This window comes from Theropithecus gelada, chromosome 11 (genome assembly GCF_003255815.1).
Source record: "Theropithecus gelada isolate Dixy chromosome 11, Tgel_1.0, whole genome shotgun sequence".
Lineage (NCBI taxonomy): Eukaryota > Metazoa > Chordata > Mammalia > Primates > Cercopithecidae > Theropithecus > Theropithecus gelada.
Window position 1 is genome coordinate 94,171,890 of NC_037679.1, and position 21,260 is coordinate 94,193,149.

The 21,260-nt window shown below is 40.5% G+C and overlaps 1 protein-coding gene across 1 annotated transcript in view; it reads left to right on the forward strand.

Annotated features, from left to right (window-relative positions):
- Positions 1-21,260, forward strand: part of STYK1 (serine/threonine/tyrosine kinase 1) — a 55,431-nt gene that overhangs the window by 22,348 nt on the left and 11,823 nt on the right. The window contains exons 2-6 of the mRNA XM_025402683.1: positions 5,283-5,289; positions 15,023-15,141; positions 17,526-17,645; positions 18,092-18,226; positions 20,807-21,070. Coding sequence (XP_025258468.1) covers positions 17,594-17,645; positions 18,092-18,226; positions 20,807-21,070 — 451 coding nt within the window. The 5' untranslated portion in view covers positions 5,283-5,289; positions 15,023-15,141; positions 17,526-17,593. The remainder of the gene's footprint in view (positions 1-5,282; positions 5,290-15,022; positions 15,142-17,525; positions 17,646-18,091; positions 18,227-20,806; positions 21,071-21,260) is intronic.

Sequence of the window (21,260 nt, forward strand, 5' to 3'; positions counted from 1 at the left end):
ATTCCCAGAATCTGATTCTGATTTAATTGGTTTGAGATGCATCCCAGGCAATGGGATTTTTAAAAAGCTCCTCAAGTAGAACCTCTGACTTACATTTTGGTTGTTAGAGCCTAGGAAAAGAATAGTATAAAATCTGCTGCGTCCACTTTAATACTCATATGACCTTTTAAATTTGAAAACTATGAAGCAATTTACAAAAAAAGAATAGAACAATTGACAATTTAAGATTTAAAAAGCAGATACATTGCAGAAGGATGGTCAGAAAATTGTACCAAAGTGTAAGTAAGATTTTCTGCAAGCTCAGGTGTCAGGAAATAATTATCTTATTCCTGTGGAATATACAGAAATGTGAGTGGTATTATGTTATCATATTGATGTTACATAGAATGAAGGTCTTACCCACAAGGAGAGGTCATTCAAAAATGTCATAATTTGAGGAATAATAACAGTAATTATTATAGGAATATTCTTATTTTTATAGCTATCCTAGGAATAATTAGTAACAGCTACTGCTTACTATGTACTAGGTATTGTTCTAGGTGCATTATCATGTAAAATTGGTTAATTATTACAATGGCTCTTTGTGTTAGATACTATTGCAAACCCAATTTGCAGATGAGAAACTGAGGATGAGGAGAGATTAAGTAATTCACTCAAAAGTACAAAGCTAATTATAATAGTAGGAGAGATGGGTATACTGAATTTCAGAAATGGGCTGGGCTATGTTTCTGAGACTTATGATTAAAAAAAACTGGAAAGTGAGCTGAAACCTAGGAGTCTGAATAGTAAATACACCTTTCTCATGGCAGATATAAAAGACCATAAGGAAAGGAGTGAGTGAGCCCAGCATTTCCCTCACACATACAAGTTCAGAGCAGGAAAAGTGCAGGACCAAGGCAGGAGGCTGTTGGGCTCCAGCATGGCCCTCTTAAGACAACAAGCTAGCTGCAGTAGAATTGCAAACTTCAACTTAGGAAAATACACACTCCTGCGCACACACCTCACACACCAACAACCACACTTGCACACACACTGCTCCTGCACTTTTTTTTTTTTTGAGATGGAGTCTCGCTCTGTCACCCAGGCTGGAGTGCAATGGCGCAGTCTCGGCTCACTGCAACCTCCGCCTCCCAGGTTCAAGTAATTCTCCTGCCTCAGCCTCCTGAGTAGCTGAGACTACAGGTGCCTGCCACCACACCCGGCTAATTTTTTTTTTTTTTTTTTGGTAGAGACGGGGTTTCTCTATGTTGACCAGGCTGGTCTCGAACTCCTGACCTCAGGTGATCCACCTGTCTCGGCCTCCCAAAGTGCTGGGGTAACAGGCATGAGCCACCACACCCGGACCTGCTCCTTCACTTTTTATTCACTGAATTGGTTTCCTAAATTTACTTAACATTTAGCAAGTCTTCGGGCACTTTCATTTTATTGTGCCTGTGCTGGGAAGAAAGGAATTTTAGCTACATTTATGCTAATGCATTGAAGGAAAGCCATCAAAAAGGGAACCTTGATCAGGAGCACAAAGTTGGAACCATTTGTCTGAAAAGTAATTATGTTATACAAATACATTCTTGCTAGAAGAGGCACTTTTAGCTACTATCACTGAAGAACAATTTTACATTCTTATTAATTCTCACTAGAATCCTCTGATGTAAGCAGGCAGAATGATCTCAGCTGTATAGGTTAGTAAACCAAGGCTTCAATACATTAAGATAAACCCTTTTAAGATAAAATTCTTTTATTCTTTCTCCTTTACTACAGTTGAATGGAGATGATACATTAACTTTGTTCGTGGGACTTCCAACTTGGCTTTCTCCCAGGTCGGCAAGATAATGCCTTTAGCAAGCAACAGTGAAGCTTGTTAAACTCCAGATCTTCACCTTGACTGTAGGCCAGGAGAGCCCTCTTTGAAGCCATTAATCTTGATTTAACGATTGTACTTTGTCTTTAATTCTAAACACTAGTTCTTTAGGAAGATTGTTTTCCCTCTTTGACTTTTTTTTATTACCCTCAGCCAATTTTCTCTTTTGTATTTCGGCTAGCAAACTTTTCTGCCTTGTAGCCTTTCTTCTTTTGCATGTTCCTATTATAAAATAACTAAGGCTTAATTCATTCCATTTGGAAAATAGAAAATGGAGGAAAAAATTATTCATACTAACCATCATCACTGTTGCTATAACATTCTAATATACTTCTCTTTGGGATTCCCCTACACAGGTGTTTTTCCCACTCAATTTCATTGTACTCTTGTGGTACATATATTGTTAAAATGTGCCTTTTTACTTAACCCACTAACATTAAAAATTGCCATTTATTAAAACTTTTTGTGAACATAAATTTAATAAATATGTAGTATTCCATTGTCCAACTATATAAAAATAATTTGAAACATCCCTCCTCTTGATGAAAATTTAAGTTTTTCTTCTATTTTTAATTTTTTATTTCAGAAAATTTCAAATATATACAAAAGCAGCAAAAATAGTAGAATGGCTTCCCATGTATATCCCCTGAATTCAGCAATTTTGAACACATGGTTAATTTTTTTTAATTTACATCTCCATCTATTTCTCCTCCTTCAAGTTCATGAATTATTTTGAAGCAAATCCCTATTTATATTTTCAAAACAGTTAAATAAGTGTCACAGATTTTTTTGTGTGTTCAGAAACATCTTCCATTTTTAAAAAAACATATACATAATTGACACTTGGGAGAGAAATTACAGAGTCAAAATCGTTAAGGCCATTCAGACTCTCAATTTTCATAGTGCCAAGTTATTTTTCAAAATGTAGACATTTAGATTCCTTGTCAATCTTATAAGAGTGGTCTTTTTAAATAAAACTCTTTAGAGCATAAATATTAGTTTCCAAATGTTGTTTTCTGCTGGGTGTGGTAGCTCATACTTATAACCTCAGCACTTTGGGAGGCTGAGGTGGGAAGATCACTCAAAGCCAGGAATTTTAGATCACCCTGGCAACATGGCAAGGCCCCATCTCTACAAAAAAAAATTTAAAATGAGCCATGTGTGGTGGCACCTGCCTGTGATCCCAGCTACTCAAGAAGCTCAGGTGGAAGGATCACTTGAGTCTGGGAGATCAAGCCTGCAGTGAGCCAAGATCACGCCTCTGCACTCTAGCCTGGACAACAGAGCAAGGCCCCAGCTCAAAAAATTAAAAAATAAAATAAATAAATAATAAATAAATAAATATCTTTTTTTCTTAAATGAATTGGCAAAAAAAATGTATCTTGTTTTATTTTAACGTAGTTTTAAAATTACTAGTTAAGATAAAAAAACTTTCATTTTAGTTCACCATGCTTCCATATTTGTTAAACATTTTGTTTTGGTGAACTGGTTTTCTTTTGTTTTTCATGTTCCTTATTTATTGGCACATTAATGGTTTTCTTATTACTATAAAGGTACTATGTTTTTATTTGTTTATTGGTTGATGTTTTCATTGTGATTTTTTTTTTCCTGTTGGCAGAAAGTTTTTTGTTTAAGCTTAGGAAGTTGTCACAAACCCAATACAATTTATAATGTTAATTTTTTATGTCTCTCAAAGCATCTAGCTTTTTTCCCCAAAATTTATTTTGTGTACAGGTGAATCAAAACTATAATTTTTGTTATCAAACAAGTATTCTATCACCTAAATTCCATTTGATGAATATATCTTAGTAGTTCTCAACCCCAGCTGTGTGTTAGTATCTCCTGGGAAGCATTTCCTTGATTGAAGCTGATATGTGAGGTCATAATCTATGGGGTTTATAATCATCATAGTCTCTAAGAGGAGTGGTGTATTAGTCCATTTTTATGCTGCTGATAAAGACATACCTGAGACTGGGCAATTTATGAAAGAAAGAGGTTTAGTGGACTTACAGTTCCGAGTGGCTGGGGAGGCCTTACAATCATGGCAGAAGACAAGGGGGAGGAGCAAGTCACATCTTGTGTGAATGATGGCAGGCAAAGAGAGAGAACTCTTTTGTGCTGGGAAACTCCCCTTTATAAAACCATCAGATCTTGTGAGACTTATTCACTATCACAAGCACAGGACAGACCTACCCCCATGTTTCAATTACCTCCCACTTTGTCCCTCCCACAGCATATGGGAATTCAAGAAAAGATTTGGGTGGGGAGACATCCAAACCATATCGTTTTACACCTGGCCCTTCCCAAGTCTCATGTTTTCACATTTCAAAACCAATATTGCCTTCCCAACAGCCCCCCAAAATCTTAACTCATTTCAGCATTAACTCAGAAGTTCACAGTTCAACATCTTATCTGAGACAAAGCAAGTCGCTTCCACCTATAAGCTTGTAAAATCAAAAGCAAGTTAGTTATTTCTTAGATACAATGGGGTTATAGACATTGGGTAAATACAGCTGTTCCACAGGGAGAAATTGGCTAAAACAAAGGGCTACAGGCTCCATGCAAGTCCAAAATCCAGCAGAGCAGTCAAATCTTAAAGCTCCAACATGATCTTTCTTGACTCCATGTCTCACATCCAGGTCATGGTGATTCAAGTGGTGGATTCCCATGGTCTTGGGCATCTCTGCTGCTGTGGCTTGGCAGGGTATAGCCCCACTCCTGGCTGCTTTCGTGGGCCGGTGTTGAGTGTCTGCAGCTTGCCCAAGCACATGGTGCAAGCTGTTGGTGGATCTACCATTCTGGGGTTTGGAGGATGGTAGCCCTCTTCTCATAGCTCCGCTAGGTGGTGCCTCAGTAGGGACATTGTGTGGGGGCTCCAACCCCACATTTCCCTTCTGTACTGCCCTAGCAGATATTCTCCAGGAGTGCCCCGCCCCTGCAGCAAACATTCTCTGAAATCTAGGCAGAGGTTCTCAAGCCTTAATTCTTGACTTCTGTGCACCCACAGGCTCAACAGCACATGGAAGCTGCCAAGGCTTGAGACTTTCACCCTCCGAAGCAACAGCCCAAGCTCTACCTTGGCCCTTTTAGTCACAGCTGGAGCAGCTGGGACACAGGGCAACAAGTCCCTAGATTGCACATAGCAGAGGGACCCTGGGCTCAACCCATGAAACCATTTTTTCCTCCTAAACCTCTGCGTCTGTGATGGGAGGGGCTGCCTCAAAGATCTCTGACATGCCCTGGAGACATTTTCCTCATTGTCTTGGTGATTAACATTTGGCTCTTTGTTACTTATGCAAATTTCTGCAGCTGGCTTGAATTTCTCCTCAGAAAATGGGACTTTCTATTCTATCACATTGTCAGGTTGCAAATTTTCCAAACTTTTATGCTCTGTTTCCCTTTTAAAACTGAATGCCTTTAACAGCATCCAAGTCACCTCTTGAATGCTTTGTTACTTCGAACCTTCTTTGCCAGATACCCTAAATCATCTCCTTCAAGTTCAAAGTTCCACAGATATCTAGGGCAGGGGCAAATGCCACCAGTCTCTTTGCTAAAACATAACAAGAGTCATCTTTGCTCCAGTTCCCAAGAAGTGTCTCATCTCCATCTGAGATGACTTCATCCTGGATTTCATTGTTCATATCATTAGCAGCATTTTTTTTTTTTTTTTTTTTTTTTGAGACAGGAGTCTCACTCTGTCTCCCAGGCTGGAGTGCAGTGGCGTGATCTCAGCTCACTGCAACTTTCACCTCCCAGTTCAAGCAAGTCTCCTGCCTCAGCTTCCTGAGTAGCTGGGACTACAGGTGCCTGCCACTGCACCTGGCTAATTTTTTGTATTTTTAGTAGAGGCTGGGTTTCACCATGTTAGCCAGATGGTCTCAATCTCCTGACCTCGTGATTCAGCCTCATGATCCGCCCACCTCAGCCTCCCAAAGTGCTGGGATTACAGGCATGAACCACCGCTCCCGGCCTGGCTTTTTGGTCAAAGTCATTCAACAAGTCTCTAGGGAGTTTCAAACTTTCCCACGGTTTCCTGTCTTCTTCTGAGCCCTCCAAACTGTTCCAACTTCTGCTTATTACCTAGTTCCAAAATCACTTCCACATTTTTGGGTATGTTTTCAGTAGCTCCCCACTCCTGGTACCAGTTTACTGTATTAATCCATTTTCATGCTGCTGATAAAGACATACATGAAACTGGGCAATTTACAAAAGAAAGAGGTTTAATGGACTTACAGTTCCAAGTGACTGGGGAGGCCTCCCAATCATGGTGGAAGGCAAGGAGGAACAAGTCACATCTTACACGGGTGGTGGCAGGCAAAGAGAGAGAACTTGTTTAGGGAAACTCCCCCTTATAAAGCCATCAGATCCCATGAGACTTATTCATTATCATGAGAACAGCATGGGAAAGACCTGGCCCTTGATTCAATTACCTCCCACTGGGTCCCTCTCACAACACATGGGAATTCAAGATGAGATTTGGGTGGGGACACAGCCAAACCATATCAAGTGGGAAATGAATATCAGGATTGATATTTTTAAAAAACGCCTCCTAGGAGATTCTAATGTGCTCTCTGGTTTGAGAACCACTAATCTGCTCATTTTGATTCATGCTGACTTCTTTATATTAAAGTCCTAAATATGTGTCTTTTTTTCTGGGATATTTATGTGTTCTAGTAATCTATCTTAATGTTTTTCTGTGTGTGTGTGTGTGTGTGTGTGTGTGTGTGTGTGTGTATTTAGGCTTTGTAAACCATTTATGCCTGATACAGGCCTCTCCATACCAAACTTTGCTTTGTTTTTTTAGAATGAGAGATTACTGCATGTTGGGGTATTACTAGTTCCCTTTCTCATCTTGCTGGAGCCCTGTTTCCAAAGAAATCAACTATAAAATCTCTCTCTGAACTCCTCTTTTCAGTCCGCTCATTCATACAGGTCTCAAAGATCACAGAAGAGCTCCCTAGACACATTTTCTCCACATTCTTACCACCTATTCATTCCCAGAACCACCCTGCTCTCTGGCCACTACACTATAGCCATTCTTTCTATGACGAGTGACCTCCATGTTGCCTGTATCCACTACTTATTATTTTCCTGACCTCTCATCAGATTTTAGTCCAGCTGCTGTCCATGATCCTCTCCTTTGCTTCCACAACAGCACAAATTCTTGGTTCCCCTTTACTTCTCTAGTTTTTCCCTCTTAGGCCCTTTTTGAGTTTCCTCCTGGACCCCAACTCCTCTTCCTTCATGCAGCCTTATCCATTGGAACTCCATGCATTCTTTCCTAGGCCCTCTTTTCCTCTCTTCTCTTTTTCCTTTTTGTTTATTTTTTCCTCTTTCTCTCTTACTCACTTTCAAGCTTTCAGTATTATCTAATGACTCCCAGATATTTATCTCTGGTCCAGGCTTCTCTTATGAATCCTAAGAACTGTACAACCAAATGCTCATTTCTAATATTCTACTTAAAAGTCACACTGGCATCTCAAATCAAAATGTCCAGAATGACTCATCATCTTCTCCTCTTATTTGATTTCTCCTTCTTCTTCTTACCTTCTACAACCACTGTGTCCTGTTGGTTCAATCTCCTCATGGTTTCCAGTCCATTATTTTTCTTTTTTTACTGTCACTACTGTAACCCAAAAATGATTATGAAATTGCTGGTTTCACAATTGATATTCTCGTATGTATTTATTATCACCTGCAATTTGTTATTCAATGGCTGCAAAAATAATACTTTTTACTTTTCAATTTGAAATGATTAGAAGTTCACAAGTAGTTGCAAAAATAGTATAGAATCCAATGTAACAATTACCCATTTTCCCAGTGGGAACATCTAAATAACTGTAGCAAATAATCCAAATTATGAAACTGACAATGGCATAGTATAATTAACTAGACTATAGAGCTTCCTGGGATTTCAGTTTTTGCATTCATGCATTATCTTGTTCCTCTCTGTACATATTTCTCTGATATTTTATCATATATATTCATGTAATTATCACCACAGTCAAGATACAAGATTGTCTGTCACCATAAAGGAACTCCCTCATGCTACACCTTCAAAGTCACACCTTCTCCCTGTTCCTACTGGTAAACACTGATTTATTTTCTGTCTCTCTAATTTTGCCATTTTGGAAATATTATACGCATGGAACCATACAGCATGTAACATTTTGAGACAGGCTTTTTCCACTCAGCATGAAGTCCTTAAGTTCCATTCAAGTGTTGTATGTAGCAATCATTTGTTCCTTCTTATTGCTGAGTAGTATTCCAAATAATGTTTTTTTAAAAAATACAAAATGGATCATGTCACTCTACTTAAACACTTCGGTGATACTTAGAATAAAACAAGCAATGTTTAGCATGGCCTAAAGGCTCATTATGATCTGCCTCTGGACTACCTGCACAGTGCCATCTCTTCGTGTTTTCTCCTCTCTTGTTACTGTCCAGGCCCACTGACCTTCCAGTTCTAAGAATGTATCAAGCTCTGTTCTCATCCAAGGCCTGGATACTCCTCCTCTCTTGCCTTGTGCCTGTGCCCACCTTTATCTAGTCAGCTCCTACTCATCATCTGTTTAAATATTGTTTACTTAGAGAAACTTTTTTTGACTTCCTTTCTATTGCACCTTTTTTATAGCACCTTAAACTTCTCCTTCATAGCAAAACATATTTAATAACTTTTATGATTAGTTATTTAACATCTGAGTGAATGACTTGGAATAAGGCTGGCCCCCCTAGGAATGATGTGAGATAAACTCACTAGATTGTAGAAATGGAAGAAGTACAGCTGTCTCAAATGGATAGTCCAGTTATAGAGTAAAATTCAGGCAAGATTTAGTAACTCAGGTTTTCAGTGTGGTCGGCTGAACAAAAGGCAGTGGGCTTCAGGGTTGTGAATGAAGTAGGAATGAGGTAGAGTGGAGCAGGATGATGGTCAGTGAAGAGGCATTCGACCATTGTGGTTGCATTTATCTGGGAGGCTTTTATATTAGTAGCAAGAGCACGGTAATCAGAGTATAAAGCAACATTTCAATCTTACTTAGGATTGATTTAGGCAAAGAGAGGACAACAAGGCCTCATCGACTTGTGTGGCATTCAGGTGACGGGTCCAGATTTGAGAGTTCTGTTAACAGGCATGAATAAGTGGGCAGATTTTGGGAAGTGGATAAAGGCTACATCTTCCCCAAATTGGGAAGTATGTAAGATAAATAGGATGAAGAGGACTGAGACTGCTGATCACCATAATGCCCTCATCAGAATTGGTTCAGGAACTGGGTGGAAATTAGCCAGCATATAAGTGTTATCAGTGGAATCAGTACGAGGAGCTGAAAAATTTAGAGGCAGAAGAAATCAGGCAGGTGCTGATACATTTTCCCTGGTAAATACCATACCACTATCTAGCATTCTTTCCATTTCTAAACCTTAGTTTACAGCATTATGCTATTTGATTTATCTGGTTTAAATCTCTCTTCCTCAGCGTGATTGTTCAATTCAGATATCTACTGGCAGCTGTACTATTTCTGCTGTCAAATGACACCTAATTGAAGTATAAGAAGTTTTAAATCCTGTATTAACTTTTTGATTACTTTAACTCCCTCTCTGTACATGGAGATGAGTATACTTACATCCACAAATATTATAAATATTCAGATGAAAGGTTTTTTGTTTCATTTTGTTATTTTTGGTTATACATGTTTACCTGATTGATACAGCTATGTGACTATTTCCCAACTGGAAAGGCAGGTGAAAAAGTAAGGAAGGGAGAGGGAGAGCAACACGTATTGATGATCCGCAATGGCTCTGGTAATGTTCTAGATATTTTACAGAAATTATGCTATACAGCTCTCAACAACCCTGGTAGGTAGATATCATCAGCAGCACTTCACATATGGGAAAACGGGGGTTCACAAAGTTAAAATACCCATACAAAGTCATAATGAATGACAGAAATGAGATTCAAACAGAAGCCAAACTCCAAAGCCCCTTTCCTTACCATTATAGCATAGGAAATTGTATGCAGGGTAAGGGTAGGAAGAGATACCTATCAGATTCCAGGGCTGCCATGATATGGGTGGGAAGATGTGGATGAAAGGAAGCCTCCAAAATCTGGGAGCTCTTGCAGGGACAAGGAGAGGTAGCATAACTGGCTGAGGGTACTTATTGATTGGCATGCCCATTTTCCAGTTGATAAACTTCCTGCTGCTCTCTGCAGCAGGAGAGAGACACACAACCCTTAGGAGACACGCACGTTTCCTGCTCCCTAAACTAGGAAGGCGAGGAATGGCAAGGTCAGGTGACATGCTTCCGGATGCTGAATGAATCACCCACCAAACCAGAACTAGAACTTCAACCCTCTCAGTCTGTTATTACGGCACTAAGTTACGGCTGACTCCACTTCCCCTAATTCCCGGACTGCTCAGCTCTGAACCACGCTGACCCACTCCCTAGGGAGGGGAACCTGCCCTTGGATACCGGCTGTGCAGAATGAGGCAGGAGGTTATGTGTTCCCAGGGGGGTCTTTTTCCGCTTGCCAGGAGTTTGTTATTGTTTACCTGGAATTACATTCTACATATAGAACTTTTATAGTGACACACCCTGTAGGGCACAGCACTGAGGTAAGCAGCAGCTGAGTTAGCTTTCTGATGGTGAAACCTCATGACCACATCTCTCTGTCTGCCTGGACCCGGGTCTCATTTATCAGAGAATGAGAAAGTGCGTGTACGTGTATATGTGCCCCTACAGCCTGTGTAGCCTGTAGTCCTTCAGTCCTCCTCAGCTTGGGCCCTCCTCTCTGCCAGAGGGCAGTGTGTTAGATAGGCTGGAGAGTGGCCAGAAAACAAAACAGATCTCCTCACTTATGGGGGGAGACTTCCAAGAGAGTTTTAGAGAACCCAAAATCTTCCATAGAAGGAAAAACCCAGCAGGCTGAATACCAAAGAAGAGGACTGATCCCTGGAAATGAAAGGTCACTGACAACAGTAGGAACAAGGTATTTGAAAGCAGCCCCAAGCCGTCTTCTGGTGCATTAATCAGGTAGGAAAAGGAGACCCGGATGGATCAGAGATAATCCTGTACTGAGTGGGAGTGGCGTTGTGTGTTCTCGGCTTTTCCCTCTTACTGATGAGAGCCCTTATGCTGAGCTGGGGAAACTGAGGAGCTGGGAAAATTGTTATTCATTAGGAATCTCAGGAAGAGAAAGTAATCAGCAGGAGAATATTTAGTTTAAGATATGCTATTTTTGGGCTTTTGTTTGAAACTGGTAGATGAAGGATTATGGAATTGGGCACATAAAAAATAGCAAGAGGCCGGGCGCAGTGGCTCACGCCTGTAATCCCAGCACTTTGGGAGGCCGAGGCGGGCGGATCACAAGGTCAGGAGATCGAGACCACGGTGAAACCTCGTCTCTACTAAAAATACAAAAAATTAGCCGGGCGCGGTTGTGGGCGCCTGTAGTCCCAGCTATTCGGGAGGCTGAGGCAGGAGAATGGCGGGAACCCGGGAGGCGGAGCTTGCAGTGAGCTGAGATCTGGCCACTGCACTCCAGCCTGGGCAACAGAGCGAGACTCCGTCTCAAAAAAAAAAAAAAAAAAAAATAGCAAGATAATTATGATAAAAATAAGCTGTTTTGAATGTGTATAATACCTCAAAGGAAATAAAATGTGTTTATCTGTGAAACCATATTTAAAATCTGATGCTGTTTGTAAGTGTCTGTGAGCACTGCGTTTCTTACCTAGATGTTATGGGGCCTGGTTTCCAATCACTTCGCTCCTCTGCAAAGTAAATTTTTGTGAGGTACCAGGATACAGATTAAGCTTCCTCATCTCAACTGTGTATCACATATGTTTCAGGAATCTCTGGAGATAGGCAAAAATAGGAAGCAAGAAAAGCTGATAGCCCTCAGATGTCATAATCTGGTGAGCACCAATGAGTCAAAAGATCTGTTGAAACAGGCTCAGGGACTCCTAGGCACCGTGGTGGAAAGGGGGTTCCCTATGAGAACCCCTCTGAAACACTTTCCCTAGAGTTTCAAAGTTCGGTTTGATCCCTGGGTCTCTAGGAAGATGAGGGAGGGCAAAGATCAGAATAAGCACAATTTCTCAATATCTGAGAAGAGTGAGAGGACAAGATAACCTCTCTTAGGTAACCTCCTCCCCGCCTCACCCACACTAGGAGATATCACCGGGCATAAGGCAAGTTATCTACACAAATATGCTTCTCTGGATTTACAAAGAATCATGTCTCCAGTGTGCCCTTCCATGCACTCGGTGTCCTCTCACTGGTTTGTTTCCCTAGAAAGGGAGAGCCTGGGGCCCTGAGAGAGCCGCATGAAGACCCTAATTCCTAGGCCAGTGCCCTGTGCCCTGCAATTTCTGGTCTCTTCCTGACCCTCATGCTCACGGTGGAAGATGGCTAGTCCTAAGAACCGGACTCTTTTACTCAAAAAGCAGAAGATAGAAATAGGATTGGGGATCAGACCCAGGAAAATGAACAAAGGAAACAACCCAAGATGGCATAATCTGGTGAATACTGGGAAAAAAATTCTGATTCTACCTCTATTTTCAGAATATACTTTAAAGACAGACAGGCAGATGTCATCTATGTCCCTATGAGGTTCCTATATGACACCGTTACAGGCAGATTCAATTCATCCATTCTTTCCAAATTAGAGTGCATTTGTTAGTAAAATTTGGTTTCAGCCTTGTGGTCTCCATGATTCTTTTGGATTCTAATGTAATCCTTCTTGACCTCGTTGGTCTTGCTTATTTGAAAGACAAGTATATATGTATAAGAAAATAGTATAAAGAACATTGGGTTTGTAAGTAAAAGACCTGGGTGTGCAACTTTGCTCTGCCATTTTTTTTAAAAAGTGGCTAATTTGGCGGGGTATGGTGGTTCATGCCTGTAATCCCAGCACTTTGGGAGGTCAAGGCGGGCGGATAACCTGAGGTGAGGAGTTCAAGAACAGCCTGGCCAACATGGTGAAACCCTGTCTCTACTTAAAATACAAAAATTAGCTGGGTATAGTGGCATGCACGTGTAATCCCAGCTATTTGGGAGGCTGAGGCAGGAGAATTGCTGGAACCTGGGAGGCAGAGGTTGCAGTGAGCCGAGATCATGCCATTGCACTCCAGCATGGGCCAACAACAGCAAGACTCCACCTCAAAAAAAAAAAAAAAAGTGGCCAATTTATAACTTAATCACTAATTCATAACTTAGCCCTTCAGTTTCTGCCTTGCCTTCTTTGTATGAAAGTGCCTAGCAGAATACCTGGCACACCGTAGTTACTAAACACAGGTTTATTAGATCTGCAAACAGGAAGCTTGTTTTATAGGATGTTGGTAACAAGTAATTCTCAAATCCTCTAGATCTGAGCATTGTTCTCTGTCTCACTTCCAAATTAATATGTTCAGCCCATTAAACATGTTTTTTGTTTTGGTTTTGGTTTGGTTTGGTTTTTTGTTTTTGTTTTGTTTTTTTTTTCCAGATAGCTCAAGGGTAAGGATGAAAGACTGACTGTACAAGAAGGCAGACTGTTTCAGGCTAGGGGCTGCTACCTCCTTATAGTTTACTCTCCTCACTTTTAGTCTTTGAGTCTTCTGCCCCATAGCCATTAATAACTTCCTTGACCCATGTGGCATCCACCTGGGAGGGTGGATCACTTGTCTATCTAAAAAGAACATGGCTGGAAGATCCGCATGTGTTGATAAGCAAGCAGTAAGCTTGAAGGTGAGGCTGGCACAACGGATTTAATTGTACCTTACTGGAATAGAGCCAGATGTTCTAGTGAGTTCAATCACGGAATTTTTCACCACACGTAAGCAGGCAGAGTACAGGAAATCTGATTTTAGAAGTCTTACATCTAGGTATATTTTGGTAAGAAGAGTTTACTCTGGAAAGTCATGGGTAAATTGCAGATTGTGTCTGGGAGACTGTATTGTGCTAACTGAACAGAAATGCCACTTAATAAGAGTTGTGTTATGGTTGCAAATAGAATATAGTGTGAATTAAAATAGATGCCTAAATGCAGTGTGACATTATGCTTGTATTGTATGTGTAAAAGTTTAGAGAATTAATACTACTATTTAGTTCAATTTCGTTATAGTTACATTCATGAGCTTTTATGGTCTTCAGACTATAGTCTCGTAAAGATTTAGCATGGACTTTACTCCTCATTTTACTTTCATTCTCTTCCCCTTTGTGTCTCCTTCATCGCACTGTTTCTCCTCAGGATTCCCAATTAAAGAGGGGAGTTAAAACTTTAACATGCTAAGAGAAAGTCTGAAGCAACTGATGAGAGAACATTTAGTAATGATAACTACCAGAGAGACGATATTATTGTTCTAATTAGAACCATGCCTGAAGAGATTTGGCTCTGTAGATATAGGATTATGTAAACTAGAGGCAAAGTATGTACAATCGTATTTTACAACTATCAAACATAGTTGTCAGAATAAAATATATTACAATTTCACTAGACCCTTGATTCCAGTGCCATGGATTTCATTATTCATAACATTAAATAGAGAACTGTGGATAACTGTGGATAATGCTTTATAGTGTTAAGAACTTACAGTTCAGCTAAGAGAAGAAGCAGTAGCCTACAGCAGGAGAATATTTAGTTTAAGATATGCTATTTCTTATAAGATATAAGATATGACATATTGGGAAAAGTATTTAGATACAATGAAAGGGAGTGGAGTATTGGTCAGACTGAACAGACACCTCGGTCAGAAGTATCCTTCTAGTGGTTAGGTGGGCCAGAATTGAACCCATGGGAAAAGTCATCCTCGAGGGTTTTGGCATCAAGGCATGACTTTTCTCAGCTTGTCAGAGTGGGCAGGCCAAGCCATGTGGTTTCTGTGTGTGAATTTCAAGGAAAACAGTGATCTAGAGAGGAATATTGCTGTTACAAGTAAATATAAGCATTCTCTGATGTATGAGCTTTGGTGGCCTCTTTGTGGTGAGGTTTCCCACACTGGCGTTCATGGATATGTGGGTGTGCCCGGTGTGTATGCCCTAAAAATCCTAGACTCATCTGGTACGCTCCATATGCCTCTACCTAAACCGTAACCATCAGAAAGGGCTTATTGTATACACATATGGAAAGCAATTTCATTGAGTGGGCCTCATCATTCTATGCATTTATCTTCTTGCTCTGGCATCCAGTTTCACTGGGCTGCGAGATATCAATAAGCCTTGCCTCTTTAAACGACATATGTACAAATAAATGGGATGGTGAGAACGTGGTTCAGGAAATGCAGTAGCAGGCCATAGTGCATCCAAAGGTGAGTGCTCTGTAATAGATGTGATAGTCAGTGTAAGGGTATAAGCATGAGTTTGAATTATCAGGGATAGGTGTGTTTGGCCAGGTGCATATGGTTGAGTATGGATGCCCTCCATGAGCAGTTCACTGTACCCATGTCGGGGTACACGTACACATATGACTTTAAACGACTCCCTTCAGTATGTATCAGTGGGTGTGTAGTTTGTTTTCTGGGCAGAGCTCACGAGTCTGAGCTAGCTGCTGACTGACCCTTTTTTTCCACTTGTGCTGTGGTAAGAGGGAGTAGGCTGAGAACCTCCTCCCCAGAAAGCCAAACTGGTTAAACTGGCTGCTCCTTGAATGAAAATAATTACTTCTGATAATCCACTGAAAAGGAAGCGAAGGAAAGGAAAATAAGAATGAGAATAGCAGTGATGAATTTTCTAATAGCCTTCCTGAATTCACCCTACTGATCCAGTGTTTTATTTTTCAGACCTTCTCCTTTGTGCCACTCTCTTAAGGGTCTGTTTCTTGAAAGTTTCATCACAAGTGCCAGTCCTTCCATGTGGCCTCGTGAATTGTGAAAACTTTCTCAGCCACATTTCTCCTTGCCTTTTTGGTTTACACACTAGATATGGTGGACTTTGCTATCTAACTATTCGTCGACTTCTTAGATCCCGTTCTAAGAATAAGGATAAGGATAAGAATTTCCGTATTCTGTGCAAATTTTCCACTCGCTGGCTACTTTGCTGTCTACCTGGGCTTTTGTCAACCAACTACACAGTTTTGTCTCTCTTGAGTTATAAGGGAGTTGCTTAACTATTGAACACACATACAAGTTCATGGTGCTCCAGGAAGAGTGGAAAACAGGTAAGGCAGAATCTGGGAGGCTTCTTTACATAGGTCTTTCAGGCACTGAGAGATTCTACCTCAGTAAGTAACACTGTGGTTGTTAGTATCAATAATAAAAACAATGCATGATGTAATAGAGGACCGCACAATATGGCCAGTGTAACACCTGTACAATATAGTAGCATATTATGTAAGCTATGCTTCTGATTTTTGTTTTATGTTTTTATCGAGTCACTCCAAAACTGGATCACATATTTAGACTTATTTAGGAGAAAAATCACTATATTTTCTTTCAAGTTAATCAGAATTAAAGAAGTAGGCTTTGCTGACTATAGAACCATGGGCGTGTCTTGTCAAGCAAAGGCAAAATATAAATTTAGGAGAGGGATGGGAGAGTGGCAAACATGAGTTCTCTTCTGAAAGAAAGAACCAAGTTTCTGGGGGTGTTATTTGAAATATGTACTGATTATATTATATAGACTTAACAGTGATACACATAAAGAATCCATTGTCAGACAAACAAGAAACTAATAACTAGAGTCTACTTGGAGGAGACTGGAGGAGAGTTAAGAACTGGATAAATGGAAAAGAATGGGGTGGGAGAAAGATTTTTATGCTATCCTATTTTACATTTTTATTTTTTGAATCATATGAATGTATTTTCTTTTTATTTAAGAGAGAAAGAGAAGGTGGCTTGGTACTGATACTTCCTTTATATCCTGGTAGCAATCAGTGTCCATGTCTATATCTGATATGAGCAGAGGAAGCACCTTGAAGCTCTGAGGGATGAGGAATTAAATAGTTTTCATTGATAAATGCTGTCTGTTCATTGCTTGTGAGGGTGCGGATATTTCAGAGAAATAAAGCAAATGTGTAATTCATGTCCTTTGACATCTGTCAATTTTTTATTCATTACCTGAATTAACTGTGTGTAAAAATGAAATTAAATGTTTTCTTTAGAGCTAGACATGGTAGCTCATGCCTGTAATTCCAGAGACTCGGGGGACTGAGGCAGAAGGATTACTTGAACCCAAGAATTTGAGAATTCAGTGAGCCGTGATCACACCACTGCACTCAAGCCTGGACTACAGAGCAAGATCCCAACTTCAAAAAACAGTTTTGCTTAAAAAATGTGATGCACAGCTAAAAACACATATTAGACATGCTTAATACTGTAGGTAGATCATGCCTACATAACGCGTGGATCACGGTTCAGATAGATGTTGTGAATCTGTACTTGATCATGGGAGCAGAAGTCTCAGCTGGGAGGGGAGACTTTAAAATAATTTCAGTAACAATTGAATGAAAGGAGAAGAGCCGATCAGAGCTGTCTTTGCTGTATAATAGAGAAAAGAGAAATGTTGAAAGGAGAAGGTCGGGAGGGTTCTTCCAACCTGAATGTCAGCTAGGTAGATAGAGATAAACGGATGACTCAGAGAGGTAGCCAATTACCTAACTAGTGATCTGTAGAGGCAGTGTAAAATTCTGTGTGTGTTTCATTTATTTTTTTCATTCATTTTATTTTTATTTTTTCAAAAACCACTCAATCCTTAGGAATTACTCACAGCTGTGCTCTGTGCATTCTCTGTGGGCCTAGCAGAGAAGAGGACAGCCCTGTGGCAATGGGCATGACACGGACGCTCCTGGAATGCAGTCTCAGTGACAAGTTGTGTGGTAAGTACAGATTCCACAGATGTCTATCCTCTGATTGTAGAATTATGAAGGCTAAGGTCTGGATAGATTCTAGAAGGAGGATGATTTGATTTCCAGTAGAAATGAAGACAGTGGTGATAAAAGGATGGGGACTAGAAGCCGTTGTCTTTTTGGGGAGAGGGTAAGTGCTAATCAGCGATCCAGATGCTGCATCTTCAATCTTGGTAAGAAAACTGCCAGAAGCAACATCATGTACATTTGATGGGCTAAGAAACAGGGCCACTGGGGTTTCGGATTAGAGAGTTACTCCCAGCAGTGTTTCTGTTGAATGGAAGTAGAGGGGAAGGTAGAAGAGATGACCTTTTCATGTATGATGAGCTGATTGCTGGTGCATAGGGGAAATTGCATGAACGCCAGGTTAGGCTTCTTCTTCATTCTCTTCTCTTCCTATGTGATTGCCTACCCAGTCATCCAGGAGAAGCAGTATGAAGTGATTATCGTCCCAACCTTCTTGGTTACTATCTTCCTCATCCTTCTTGGGGTCATCCTGTGGCTTTTTATCAGAGAACAAAGAACTCAACAGCAGCGTCCTGGACCTCGAGGTAAAGCTCAAACTTTGGGGCTGGGCACGGGCTTAAAGAAGATGGAGATTAGGAAAAAGTATGGTCTAAGTTTCAATGAGCCCATGTGTAGAAGTCTAGATACCTGCAATGAGAGAGGCATGGGTTCCCTCCCATGGAGTTGAGAGGGGGATGATCTCTTTTCTAGGAAGTCCTGAGTTGGAATTCAACATGTGCTTACTGACTGAAAAAAGATTGTGCAAGAAAAAACCTCATATAACCTGTTTCTATTCCTATTGGACTATCAAAACTTTGACTATATGAGTGCCTAAGGACCTAGGAGAAAGACCTAAGGGGGTAAAGTCCAGGGCTTTATTAACATCCTAGGAGGATGACATATCACCCTATGATACATTCCTAATCTTTGCCTCCAGGATATATGATGGAAAGGAGAGGCCTTCATATTTTAATAGTCTTTGAAGTGCTAAGTAGATGATAACAGTCTATTCCGGAGTTCCATTGAGCTTATAATAAAAGGGAATCAGCTCATACATGAAACTCAGGGTAAAAAGAAGGAAAAAGAAAACTCTCGTAATAATATGCAACTCTATAGTGGCTAATCCTTTGTTTTTCTTTAAATTTTATCCCACTTATCTTATACTTCACTTTTATAGAAAACTTCTCAAACAAGTTGTCTTAAACTCACTTCTAGTACTTCTACTCATCACATTCTCTTTTGAACCCACTAAAATAAGGTTTTTATCTCTACCACTTTGCCAAAACAAGTCTTTCCAAGGTCATCAATGACAGCTATGTTGACAAGTCCAATGATCAATTCTCAGTTTTCGTCTTACCTGATCTGTCAAAAGCATTTGAAACAGTTTTGAACTTTTTTTCTTGAAATACTTTAAAAAACTAAAGCCACTTCCTAAATGCTATAATTTTTAGTCTTATGGATTCAAATATGTTTTCTATTCCAATGATAATCCCTTGAACTCGATTCTCGTATTAACCCACCTACTGCACAGTTTCAATAGAATACAAATCTCATATGTAATATGACCAAAACAAAGGTCCTGAAATTCTCTCACAAATGTCCTCCCCAAATAGTCTTGCCTGTCTTAGTAAAGGGCAAGTCCTGTCTTCTGTGTTTTCAATCTCAAACCTTGAAGATATCCTTAACTCCCTTCTTTCTCTCATAGTCCATATCTAATCCATAAGCAAACACTGTTACCCTGTTTTCAAAATAACCCCAAGTTACTCTCACATCTCACAGATGACTGCAACACACTCTTAACGTTCCCTGCTTCTGCCCCTACTCCTTTATAGAAAGGTCAGAATGAGTCTTTTAATAGTCAGTCCTGTTAGTTGTCAGATTGAAATCTCTCTGCCACACACACACACATGCAGTAACCTCCCGTCTTGCTCAGAATGAAAAATGACAAAACTATTTCCATGGCCTTACATGATCTGGGCCTCCCTGGCCTTATCTCCTACTACTCTCCAATGATCCCACTTGGCTCCAGCTACAGTGGCTTCCTTGCTGTTTCTCAACTATTCTAGGTGTGCTCCCTGCTTAATGCTTTTGCAATTTTTGCTCCCTTTGCCTACAGTACTCTCCCTGACACCAGCATGGTTTGCTCCCTAGTTGCTTCCAGGCCTTTCTCAAATGTTATCTCATCAGAAAGGCCTTTCTTGACCTTCATATATAACATAGGTGACTGATTCACTGGTGTTGCTTCTCCCTGCTGCCTTTTTTTTTTTTTTTTTTTTTTAAAGAGATGGAGTCTCGCTATGTTGCTCAGGCTGAATGCTAATTCCCAATAGCTGGGATTACAGGCTCATGGCACCACACTCAGCTTTTTCTCCATCTTTTATTTTCCTGCACAACATTAATTGCTTGATATATTATTACCTGCTTCCTCTCCCCTACCACTAGAAAGTAATCTTCAGGTGAATCTGGACTTTGCCTGTTCCCAACACTTAGAACAGTACCTGGCATGTAATAAGTGGTATTTGTTGAATAAATGAATAAATGTAGATTTAATAAGAAGGATGAACCTCTCTTTTTTGCTGGCCAAGGGAGGGAGAAAGTACTCGAAGACTTTTTTGACCGAGACTCAAGGATATATGAAATAACTTGACTTTTGGGGTAACTTGAGGGAGGAAGAATAACCATAGCTTAAAGTTGATTAATTACCCATACCTTTCCTTCACCTTGAAAGCCATTTGTCTGACTTAAATGACAGTTCTCACTGGCAGTTACCTCCACCTTTAGGCATCTGTGGTTTGGATTCCTATTCAGGAACTTCCCTAATTGTCTCCATACCACACTCATGGGGAGTACTCAATTGTAACCCAGAGGAAGGAAGGCAGAAAGGAAGTGTCATGACCGCTTTCCTAGGGTCCTTCTCGAGTTGTCCTAAGAAGTAATGGGGATTATCGTAAAGGTTCTACAAACTTGGCATTGATGCTGGTTTATAGAGAAGCATCAGAAGACAACTCCACATTGGCCAGAGAGAAAACTGCTGAAGGAACTTGCTTGCCAGTTTGTTTCGGGGTCTGCTTTCTGGGAATTCCCAGGGCAGGGAAAAACTGGTTGACACCATCTCTCTGTTCTAGACATTGCCCCTGTCCCTCCGTCTAGGGACCTAAGCTGGGAAGCAGCTGGACATGGAGGAAATGTGGCTTTGCCACTTAAGGAGACATCAGTGGAAAACTTTCTGGGAGCTACACCGGCCCTGGCTAAGCTGCAGGTGCCGCGGGAGCAACTCTCTGAAATTCTGGAGCAGATTTGCAACGGTAGCTATGGGCCTATCTTGCGAGCCAATATGAACACTGGGGACGCTTCTAAGCCCAAGAGTGTTATTCTCAAGGCTTTAAAAGGTAAAACAAGAAGTGTTTGACTCCCCTTCCCCTAACAGTAAATATTAACAGGCTTTGTGAACATTGAGATGTTAACTAACCGTTGTGATCACAGCTGTGTACAGAAGAAGGAAATAGAGTGGAAACCTGAGACAGAAATGTTTTTCTTGGTGTCCTTTATTTATTTATTTATTTATTTATTTATTTATTT